Source organism: Rhinichthys klamathensis, unplaced genomic scaffold, assembly GCF_029890125.1.
Source record: "Rhinichthys klamathensis goyatoka isolate OS25496 unplaced genomic scaffold, OSU_Roscu_1.1 h1tg000184l_1, whole genome shotgun sequence".
In the NCBI taxonomy this organism is placed as follows: Eukaryota; Metazoa; Chordata; class Actinopteri; order Cypriniformes; family Leuciscidae; genus Rhinichthys; species Rhinichthys klamathensis.
Window position 1 is genome coordinate 1,116,329 of NW_026606712.1, and position 12,391 is coordinate 1,128,719.

Sequence of the window (12,391 nt, forward strand, 5' to 3'; positions counted from 1 at the left end):
TATGTGCAGCACAGATCAAGTCTTGCTTGCAGTGTGTCTGATCCCATTCCTGCTCTTTCATTTCAGTTCCCTGTCCTATTTGTTTAATAATATACATTCAGTGCTTTTATCTCTTTGAACAGGCACCTAAAATGGTCGTAAAGAAGAGCAGAGTGAGCGAGCAGGAGCAGTTGGCATCCAAACTCGACAAGGCCTTGTCTCTCACTAAGCTCAGCAAACTCAGCAAGTCCTCTTGTAAGTTCATAGAGGGTTCCTCAGGGAAGTCCAGGGCTAGCTCTGGAAGCAGAGTCCCCATGCTCACCGATTTAGACATGAGAGTCAAGATGGGAAAATCCAGCCTGTCAAAAGATCTCAGCATCTTTCACAAGTCTTCCAAAGGAGGTAAAAGCAAAATGGCTGCCAAAACGAAGCCTTCAGATCCATGCCTTAAGGGAAAAGGCCAGCGGAAAGCACCTTATTCTCCAATGAGGTCAGAAATTAGCAGCTATTCTAACAGTAAGTCACGTTTTTTTTTTTTTTAAGAAAAAAAAATTGTTGTTGTGACATTAGCCGCGTTTCCATTACCCTTCAAATTGCGCAAATTGAAACTGTGAATTGAAAATGCGCTCAATGGAAACACGTCAATTTCGCAAAAACTCCCATTTATCGCGCAAAAGTTTTTACACTCGCATGAGGTGTTTTTTCAGGCAATTAGAAAAATTTTTTTTAAAAAATAAATGAATGCTTTGATAACACACCTACGTCTTTCCATTAATAATAATAATGTCTAGTGCGGTGGCTGTGATTATATATAAACCTACCAACGTCCGTTGCCATGATTTTTGGAATGACTTATCGCGAGAGGAAAAAATTACGTTTTAGTCGCATAACATCGGTTAATGAAAACGCCGTCATTCCGCAATAGTTTTTTATCGCTATTTAGAAAAAAATTGCAAAGGTTGTGCAAATCTGTAATGGAAACGTGCCTAGTGACAGTATTTATCACAATATAGGAATTTTTGTTTTGTAAAAATAACAAAAAGCTGTCGTGATATCTATGTCTACTTTTTCTTAATGTTTTGAATGAAGTCTCATGCTTGACAGGGCTGCATTTATTTGATCAAAAATATGGTAAAAATATTTAATATTTTAATATATTTAAAACTTTCCTTTATTCCTGTAATAGTAAAGCTGAATTTGATCACATGATCCTTCAGAAATCAGTCTAATATGCTGATTTGCTGCTCAAGAGCTTATTGTTATTGATGTTAAAAACAGTTGCGTTGCTTAACATTTTTGTGGAAAAGGTCGTACATTTTTTTTCAGGATTTTCTGATGAATAGAAAGTTCAAAAGAACAACATTTATTTGAAATGGAATTTTTTTTGTAACATTTATGTCTTTTATTGTCACTTTTTTGCTTTTTATTGTTCTGTTTAATTAAAGGGTTAGTTCACATCGGAGTTATATTTAAAGCTCTTTAAAGCTTTATAATGGGAGTAAAAAGTAACTTTAAAGCTCTTTAATGTGTCCTTGCAGAATAAGTATTAATTAAAAATAAAATAAAAATCTTACTGACCCCAAACTTTGGATTTGTATTGCAGTGTAGTGCATCATGGATTGAAGTATAATTGTTTTTAGTTCATCATGCTTTTGGTCCTCCATCCTGAGTTAAGTGTTTTGTGATTTGTGCCAGACACGGATTCAGAAGAGGAAGATTCCCTGAAGGATGGCTGGCCTCCCAGCTCCTTGTTGGGGAGAACAGCGTCACGTCCACAGCTCCCCGGCCTGTGCAGCACTCCAACCAAGAAAAAGCGCTCATCGTCCAAGAGAGCCTCTTCATCTTTGTCTTCATCACTCAAGTCCAAGCAGGCGGCCAAAGAGAGGAAACATAAGCACTTTGCTTTATTGCTACAGGAGGCAGGAGTCAGCTCCTCTGAGGACTCATTTGACCAAGGTTAATAAAGCATACCTCACTATGCACAAAATCGAGATGGCAGCTGCTCGGTTTTAGCTTTTTTATTTTTGGTCTGTCTTGTATTTTTAGCCATGACTATCGGTCATGGTGACATTTTTCATTGCATCAGAATTTGCTACCTCACATCCTGTATATAATTTAATCGGCTCTTGTTAGAGTCCCTTTTAAATGGTTACTTTTATAGGAATGTCTTGCCATTGTGCATTAAATGTGTGTGGCTGTGTGGAAAGTGTTCTTTATTGTATTGCAGTTTGGTACCCAAGCTTTATTAAACATGCTGATTTCATTTTTACTGAAAGTAAAGAAACGCAGTGTTCTCTGTCTCTTTCGCTACATCTCCTGCTGTAGAGTGTTAGATTGCAACGCTCCACACTCCTGATTTCCTCTGTTGTTCAAATATCCCTTTCATCAGTGAAGAGCTGTCACAAGGAGATCCCTGCATAAATTCAGCACTCCTGAGCAGTGCTGATGAGATTCATTAGGCCAAATGACTTTGAGAAGCATAACTAACTTGTTAGGTTCTCCCAAGAGATCAGATTTTTAACAGATGAGAAAACGCTGAAATGATATTAGACGGATGTTGGATAATGTTTATCTGCATTTACAATATTGTATACATTATCATTTTGATTGGTGCCGTAAACCAATGTGAAACTAGTGGCAGTAGAGCGTACTGCCATTATAACCAAGTTTAGTCAATAAATCAACATGCACAAAACCAGAATTTGTAGAACTTTAAAGCATAAATCTTGTTCCAGTTCCAGCAATGTTTTTTCACTATGACGAGTGAACAGGCAATGCATTGTGGGATATTTGAAAAATAGGGAGATCCCTGATTTACTAAAAAAGAAAAATGAATAACCTAGATTCTCCAGACTGCTCGCTCTCTCCCTGCAGCTGCTTGGCCACCCCTCCACCTCTGACCCCTTCTCCTACCCATGATGCTTTTGAATGTCTATCGGTCTGTGCATTTGCTTGTCCTGCCGCAACAAAATAAGAAGCAAAGGGCTTGGCTGGGAGTAGGGCAGCCAGCTGTTCAGCGTGAGGTCACTATCCATGTCACCTGAGCCTTGAGCATTGTTCTGTAAGTAGGCCACCATCCTCTTTTGCTGTGACTTCTCCATCATTTTTACTAATTTGTGCTTACACTGTTACAGAACCAAAACGCAAACAAAAAAGACCGGATAACATATTAAGGTGTTGAAAATGCCTTTTTAACATGCTCACCTCCTGTTACATGACCTCAAGCCATGGTTATGTTTGTATTTGGTGGGGAACGTTTTATTTTTTTATATAAAGTTCAGGATGATCTTCTCCCTCTCCTAATTTTCCTTCTTGGCCATATTAATATTATTTTGAGGTATGAGGTATAACTGAGTTATGTTTCTCGTTGATGTTGAAACCAGTTATTTTGTTAGTTTCAATATATAAGATTTAATTATTAATTTGATTTATTTTTTCTTAATGAAGACAGTCTATTCGTTTTTTTATTATTTACTGCTAAGGAAGTAAGAGGATTGAATTGAAAGAGAAGAACATAACCATGGCTGAAGTGGTTGATGGTCTGAGTTGCGTCCAGGCCAGACTGAGTCTCAGGAGCCATGGAGGACTGTCCTCACAGAGCCTGCTTTGTTGTTCTTCAGCTTCTTCCTGTACACATCCTTTGCTTGCTGTCAGTCCATGTAATACATGCTTCAGGTCTTAACGCTGTGGCATCTATAAAGTTATGTTCACAACATAACCAATCAAAGTCCTTGTCTGCTACACAGTCCTTGTCTTTAACAAACTCACCTCTGGCTTCGGCTACTCACAACTGCACTCAAACATCTGTTTCCATGTCTGTTTCCATCACCAAACTTGTTCCTCACCCTCCAGAGAATGGGAGAAAATGGGGTGTCGCTTAAAGTGGGTACCTACTGTCTTATAACTAGTCCTTGAGAGGTTTTTTTCTTTTTCTTTTTTTCTTTATCAGTTTAGACAAGCTCCGAGCTGAAGAGACTTTTAATAATTGATGACTTTCTTAGTCAGGGATTCTGCCAGCAACCTTAACTTTCTGCAGTGCTTGTGGCTTATTCTATTCCCTTTTTTCCTTCAGTGATTCAGCTCATTCAGCACATTGGGCAAGGCCACTTTACTGGCTTCTCTTATTTGGTTTGGGCTTTTGCATTCCCTGCCCCTCTCAATTTGGAGCGAGCCAGCAGCCATGCTGATTTTAAATCCTGCCCTAAAGCTCTGAAGGTTTGAAAGCTACGCTTGCGAGATCCTGCCTACCCAGCTTAGTATTTGCTGCCCGCATGAAACCAGGCTTTGTCCCCCACCAGTAATCTTATGTAGCAGTGGGTGGGCTGCAGTATTTGAGCAGGAACACATTAATCTAGAGAAAGTCTGCTTCTGCAGTGCTAGATTACAGTGGATACGTAAAAGTGAGAAAACACTACAGCTGGTAGAATGATTCATTAGGGCTAATCTAGAATTCATCGCTATGCAGATTGAATTCTATGGGTTTATTGTTCTACAGAGATAACTAGTAGGGAAATGGTCTTTAGATGTTGGGTATTTTTTTATTTAATTGCATGGGATTGAGGCTTTAATTTTAACAGGATATGGTTGAAAGTGGTAGTTCACCCAAAAATGAAATGATGTAATCATTTACTCACCCTCATGTCGTTCCAAACCTGTATGACTTTTTCTTCTGCAGAACTTCTGCAGATGATTTGACGTTTTGTCTATGCATTGAAATTCAGTGGGGTCTTAACATCAAATGGACCCCGTTGACTTTCATTGAAGAAAGTAAGGCAGAAGTCAGTCAGTCATGCAGGTTCGGAATGACATGAGGGTGAGTAGATGACAGAATTTTCATTTTTGGGCGAACTATTGCTAATTCTGGGCTCTTCAACTCCAGTTCTGGAAGGCCAGTGCCCTGCAGACATAAGAAACAATCCCAATTTAACCCTCCTGTCTGTACACTCTTTAAAATAAAGGCTCTTTATTGGCATCTGTGGTTCCATGTAGAAACCTTAACATCCATGGAACCTCCACTGCACAAAAGGTTCTTTATATTATTCAAATGTTCTTCGCACTAAGAAAAACAAATGGTTCTTTAAAAAACTGTTCACTGAAAGGTTCTTTGGTGATCTCAAAAGGGTTCCTCTGTGGCAACACTACGAAAATACCTTTATTTTAAGAGTGTCATTTAGTTGTCAAGTAGTTCTGTACGCCTTTATTAGTTTGTTTGGGTATGTTTGGTTGGGGTTAAACCTTAACTCAATAGGACACTGGTCCTCCAAGATTGGAGTTGAAGAGCCCTGCTTTAAGTAATGGGTCGTGTCACAGGCTTCATTTTCATTCATTTCTGAACCTTATATATTTTTTGTCAAACATTCTAAATGATTTGTCTTCCCATTGTTAACAGAGTATTTCACCGAGCGGGATGATTATGAGGATGATGATGACGAGGATGAAGATGGGTATGATTATGAGCTTGATGAAAGCGACGGCCTGTGTTCGTCATCTGTAGAAGAGAGTGGGCTGGGTCTTCTGGCCCGCTTTGCCGCCAGCGCTATCCCGAGCCCCATTGTCACCAATCCGCTCTCCATCGTCCAACTGGAGGCTAAACAGAAAGCCAAGAAGAAAGAGGAACGGCAGAGTCTACTGGGTAAGGAAGTGCTCTTCCTGAATGGATTGCATCTTTTTTTACACTATTAGACTCCTCTGTTATCTCTCTGTGACATCAGCTGCTTTTCCAAGTCCGCTGGGACTTAAATTCCCAGGTGACAAGGTGATGCATTGTTATTGGCTGTCTTTTGTTGAGCTGTGTCGTGCATGTGCATCGGCGAGTGAGGGAATTGAAAGGTGCTGGTAGATGAAAACACATTGTGCTTGGAGCATTCACTCAGTAGGGGTGTTATTCAATATAGACACCCATCAGTTGAGCCCCACCTTGAGAATGGAGTGTCATTATCCCCTAGCCGCATTTGTGTGTGTGTTTGCTGCGCCGCTTGCACTCACTGAGAATGTGATGCTGACAGGCCTTGCTTTGATGAGGTTGGGCTGTGATCCTGAGCGGGTACCCAGCAGCGCACACGACAGGCCTGCCAGCGGAGACCAACATCCCCCTTCATTAACTATTAAGGCCCTGCAACAATGTTCGGACTTAATTCTGCTCCCACATCTGGCCCTGTTTATTTCTTACATGTGCACATTATATTGTCATTCTTTGTTGGGAAATGAGTTGACCACATGTAGATGGTTTAAATTATAGCAGATGGCCTAGTATTTACATTACTGTTGTAATGTATTTCATGTTTTTGAAATGTTTTTCATAAAAGACACTTTGCGTTTGTGCAAGTGCATTCCGTTTGCATGCCTTATTAATAACCGAAGGTTGTATCTTCTGAATTGTAGGTACAGAGTTTGAGTTTACAGATTCGGAGAGCGATGTTAAAATGAGAAAGAAGTTTCCGTCACTGTTGCACGGCAAGCGGTCGGCTCCTGAGCTCCCTCTCTTGCCGCCCGCGAGCGTCAGGCATGACGACTCCAGCCCCAGCAAGCGTGGACGCAAACCGAAGAAACCCAAGTCTCCGCGGGAGTTCAGTTTCGAACTTACCGCCGACGGGAGCGAAGACGAACAGTGGACACGGCGGAGGAGTGAACGCATCTTCCTCCATGATGCTGCCCAAGCCACCCCCATCTCCCCATCTGGCAAAACTCCTCTTCCACTCACTCCCAAACCTGCCCGTGGCCCCAAAGCGTCTCCGCAAAGCCCCAAAGAGCTGACCAAAGCCAAGGAGGTGAAAGACCCCAACAAGGTAAGCCCTTGTTTTATTGATGTAGATTGAGTCCTCTGTGCCAGCCCCAATGAAACAGTGAGGGCGCTTGATACCAGCTGGTGTCCTGCTACATTTGTCGGACAAGAAAGCCTCCCGCTGTGAGTGTCATGTTGTTGGACACAAAAGGATGGCTGCCGCTTGCCAGGCTACAATTACCAGCCATCACCGTTCCTCCCTTCGAATCCTCTATTGTTTTTTTTATAGTGTTCAATACATGACTGCCTATTAATGTTTACTTGTCTATCCAATGTTGTTGAATGGCTGTAATGTCTGGGAGAACTGAGCCTGATTGTGTCATGCATTTGTATGAGGCTTTTCACTCTTGTCCATGCTGAGGGTTTGGCTTTGTATCTGGTGTGAATGTTTCAGAAGAAGAGGATTAAGGAGACCCCCTTGTGTCTGCCCCCACCCCAGCTCTCCAGCACACCCTCGGAAAGTGCCGGAGCTCTGCCTGTCAGCCCAGGCCGCAAGAGCAAGGTGAAGGCCAAATCCAGAGAGGTAACTATTGCCTAACTCAGCTGACATTGCAGTGCTAATTAGTGATAAATTGGCCAATATTTTACAATATTATGGCTGATGAACAGAAATGATATTTACCCTTTGAGCAAATTCCAAGATCTATCAACATCCATCAACTGGGATAGTACATTTTTTTTAAATTATTTATTAAATATCATTAATAAAAAGCAAGTGTTCAATTAATTTTATTTAAGCTCATAAAATAATATTTTGTAGCAAGTATAGTATTATAGAAATACTGTGCCTAAATTGATACAAAAATATTATATTAACCCTCAAAAGTTTGGGGCCAGTAAGAGTTTTTTTTTTTTTTTTTTTTTCTATTCAGCAAAGATGCATTAAATGGATCAAAAGTGACTGTAAAGGTATTAATGTTATAATTTATTTAAAATAGAAATATTTTGATGGATGCTTTTATTTTAAACTTTCTATTCAAAGAATCCTGGGAAAAAAATGATTGGTTTCCACAAAATGATAATATGATGATAGAATGATAATAATAATAATAAAATGTTTCTTGAGCAGCAAATCAGCATATAAGAATGATTTCTGAAGGATTCTGAATGACACTGAAGACCGGAGTAATGATGCTGAAAATTCAGCTTCACGAAATGCAACATCACAGCAATAGAACACAAGACAAAAGAATACAATTTATTATTAAAATATAAGTATTTTAAATTGTAAAAATATTTCACAATATTATTGTTTTCCTGTATTTTTGATCCAATTAAAGTGCCTTGGTGCGCATTAGAGACTTTCCAACAAAAAAATAAAATAATTCTGAGTCTGACCAACCCCAAACTTTTAAATATTAAATTTACTTACATTTTTAGCATGCCACGTAATAAATATTTGAAACAGACCTAGTGTTGAGCAGCCATTTTGTGCTACACTGTGACTCTAAGGAGAAACACCGAAACGGATTAGAATAATTTTACCTGGCAGGCTCAAGGCCTGTTGGGAGAAGCCTTGCATTTAAATGAGCTGTCCCTTCCTGCTCCCCTGTCCCATTCTGTATGGGCCTGCTCTCAGTACCCACCATGATGACCAAAGGGAGGGATGTGAGGGGGGGAAGGAGAGGGAGAGAGAAAAGGGGAGAGCGCAATAGAGCAGCAAGCGTAATTAGACTGCACACTCAGCGGGAAAGCATTGAAATTAACCAAACGACATCTCGCTCCATCCATTTCTCCGCCCCTTCTGCACAATTTATTTTTTCTTCTCAAGATAAATCTCCACTGCATTTTAAAACTCTCCACCGCTGCTGTTTTGTCATTGTATGTATAAATCATGTGTTATAATGCACAGTGCAGAAGCTCGGGAACTCCTCTGGGTATTTGCCCCATTTGAAATCAAGAAATCCTACATCTCGCGAGCCGAGCTTGTCAGTCATCTAAATAGGTTTTACTGAATCAATTCTCTAGTAAGCACATGGGTCTCATCTTTAGAACTGAACCAACAATGGCTCAGTGTTCAATATTTCATATTGTCACTGGAATTGGGGCAAAATGTGCTTGAATTTCCCCCAGCAGGCTCGAGGGAAGGGCGGTGCTGTCAGTAAACTGATGGAAAGTATGGCTGCTGATGAGGACTTTGAGCCCAACCAGGACAGCAGCTTCTCAGAGGATGAGAATCCCCCTGTGAGTGCTCAGCCCGAAAGACCCTGCACCCCCGGTGAGACTCTTTTCTCATTCCCTCTTGTCATCAAGGCCGTGGAGCTCTTTTCCTTCATTACCTCCCCATTTATAATTGCTGTTTAATGACTAAACCAGACTTCATTTTCTTGTCCATGCATGCAATTAAAAGTGAATGTCTTTTGAATGACGTGAGGGAGCGATCATTTCACAGCATATTTTATCTTAATCCAGCATTAAAAATCAGAAAATTGATTCGGCCTGATTGCATTCATACGGTAATGGGACGAGCTGAGAGGTATTGCACGCATTAGCTCTGTTTCAAAACCTTGTGAGCTGCTTGTTACCTACATTGACAGCATCGTAACCGTCATGAAACCTCATAAGTGACAGATTTTGAAGGTTCTGCGCAGAATTAGAATTTTTTTTAATGGGGGGGGGTGGACAGGGCATCTCTGCTTCCTTCCACTGTAGAAAGATGAAGCCAAAATATCCGGTCGTTGGCGATTTATGTAATTCGTAACCCAAGTCTTCACACTAGTGGAGCCACAGCATCAAGGTCCAGCCCACACTCGACTCAACGCAAGCACAGCTGTCAATCTTGACGTTGGACCCCTTTTTTATAGCATCAAATAACTAACTAAAACCATACTTTTTTGGAAAAACATACATCTGCGTGATAAGAACTACCTAAAATTACAGAAACGATCTTTGGACAAAAAAGTGTAATTGGATTTTTTTTGTTTGGCTTGCGTCCCATTCGATTACATGGAGAGGGCTGGGTTTATGACCTATACTGCAACCGTGTGTTCTGGTATTGCCTCCTTCGAGATTTCCTTTTTTACAAGTACATTTATAATTGACATTAATTTCATTCGCCATATTGGGATTTTTTTTTTTCACTGATCTGGTCGGATTAACTTCTCCACGATTAACACATGAAGTTGTCTTAGAATTTGGCTATAATTGGGTATCTTGGAAAGCAGCATAATTAAGCTAACCTGTGGGAACAGTTTTCACATTAAAATGCTGAATGCATAAGCAGCTCTGCTTTTTTCTCTAACATTTGCAGCTTTAAGGTGGCGATGAGAATTTTCATGTTATTTAGGAGCACAAGTTTCGACATGTCTCTTTCTAACACTGCTTATCTCCCTCTGTTCTGTTTTTCTTCAAGCCCCTCGGAACTGTGTCATTAACAAAGATGAACTGCAGGATGGATTACGGGTCCTCATCCCTATGGATGACAAACTCCTGTATGCCGGCCACGTCAGCACGGTTCACTCTCCTGACATGTAAGAGACCGCCAGCCGGAACTGTTTTCCTTCTCTTTATACCCTCTGCTGTGTCTTCAATAGGGCTGGGTATTGACACACATTTCACAATACGATTTTGATTCACAAGCTTTCGATTTGATATTTATTATTTTGGATGTATATCAGGTACAGTACATGGCAAATTGTCTCAAGGGAAAAAAAATCCCAACTAATGCTGTAAACTATACATGGGAGTCAGTTGGTACTACATTACTATAATATTAAAGGTTAAAATTAACTGATTTGTATCAAACACTTAATACACTCAAGGAAGTCTTTATAATAATAAAGTTATAATCCTAACTTTACAATTACATAATTGTATTTCTACTCCAATTCATGTTTGGAATATAAATATTAAATGGACTGTCAACTTGACGGATTTATTCAAACATGCATTAAATATTGAATAACATTAAAAAATGTAATGAATATATAAAGAATCAAAAAAATTATAATGAATATGTAATATAGTGCATATATTTAGCAAAATGCTCCTCTCAAATATTTTTTTTTCTAGCTGACTAACGGGTAATGGTCACTGAATATGGTTTTTCTGAGGCAAATGTGACTTGTTTACAAGCTGTTTTATTGACGTCTTTCCGCGGTTGAAACACTGATTGATACATGATGCATACCTTCAGATGTTCATTCATGTTTATTTGTTGCTGTAACTGGTATTTAAACGGAGGAGATGATCAGTTTGCGTGCGCTCCGCGCTGCCGCTTCTTTTAAACTAAGGCGCTACAGTGATCTGTCACACCACATTCAAGTCAAGTCACATTTATTTATATAGCGTTTTTTTTACAATACAGATTGTTTCAAAGCAGCTTTACAGAGATAACAGGAAAATAATGCAAAAAAGTTTGTTTCCAGAAGAAACTAGCGTCACAGTCCAGCTCAAGTAAGTTCAGTGATGTTTCATTTTTGTTTTAAAAAACATTATTAATTTAGTTCATTTATATATATATATATATTTATATAGCCGCTCTGGAGTAAACCGTGATGTCATCGTCCAGCTCAGTTCAGTTCTTGTATAATAGTGTCAATGCAGGCAGATCAATATTATTGTTGAATATTAAATTAAATGTTAAATTTAATGTCCCAACTAAGCAAGCCAAGCCAATGGCAACCAAGGTGGAAAAAGACTATAGTGGCAAGGAACCAACTCCATCAGGTGGCAGAATGGAGAAGAAAAAAAAACCTTTGGAGCCGTTCTCCTCTTGCCAATAAACGAACAGTGCATGATTATGATTCAGGCAGCATTACAGGTCAGAAGTCAGATTGGTTTGGAACAATCAGAATATTATCCAGTTCCATCTGGTTTAAGATCAGAGTCATCACACCGGGTTGGAGACGGGTTTGTTAAGGATCAGTGCTGATGGCTGTCGTGTCGATGAGGCCTTCACAGGGAGAGTCTAGTTGACACAATCTCTGCTGACACTTCAGGGATGCGTTGTGGTCGTGTCTAGGTGCAGGTCCTCCATCTGGTCTGGATACGGCCCGGATCCGGCTGACTACAATCATGCGTTATGGTCGTGTCTAGGCGCAGGTCCTCCATCTGGTCTGGATACGGCCTGGATCCAGCTGATTACAGTAAACCTCGGAATAAGCAGAAAGACTAACATTAGCGTAGATGCCATTCTTCTTATGATGTAACGAGTACATCGGGTGTTATAGGAAGTGTTCCCGGTTTCGGCTGACTAATGCAGCCTAGTAATAATCATTTAACTGATTGGAATCAGGGTGTCCGTGGGGTTTTAAAAAATATTAAAAGTTGATCAATCAATTTAGAGAAATTTAAGGCCCTTAAAAAGTATTCAGTCTTAAATGCCATTTTCCAAGGTATTCAATTTAGAGAAATTTAAGGCCCTTAAAAAGTATTCAGTCTTAAATGCCATTTTCCAAGGTATTCAATTTTCTATCATCTTTTCGTTATGAATATTTGTCCAAAGAGGTTGTATGCCAAAGTTTGCCTGAATTTAATTATTGCGAATAGTTGGATTCTGTGTAGTTTGTTTACGTAATCCCGCTAGATGTGACGTCATCTGTTACCGCGCTCACTGACTGCTTTGCTGCGTGATAGCGCAAATGTCCCTTTACACACGGTTGTTAAACAACATCATTGACTAACGGGGAA

At 39.9% G+C, this 12,391-nt stretch overlaps 1 protein-coding gene across 1 annotated transcript in view; it reads left to right on the forward strand.

Annotated features, from left to right (window-relative positions):
* The window catches only part of tnrc18 (trinucleotide repeat containing 18), a 91,326-nt gene that overhangs the window by 63,694 nt on the left and 15,241 nt on the right, over window positions 1–12,391 (forward strand). The window contains 7 exon segments of the mRNA XM_056261638.1: window positions 123–495; window positions 1,675–1,935; window positions 5,369–5,611; window positions 6,361–6,764; window positions 7,155–7,283; window positions 8,837–8,978; window positions 10,113–10,230. Of these exon segments, the coding sequence (XP_056117613.1) occupies window positions 123–495; window positions 1,675–1,935; window positions 5,369–5,611; window positions 6,361–6,764; window positions 7,155–7,283; window positions 8,837–8,978; window positions 10,113–10,230 (1,670 nt within the window).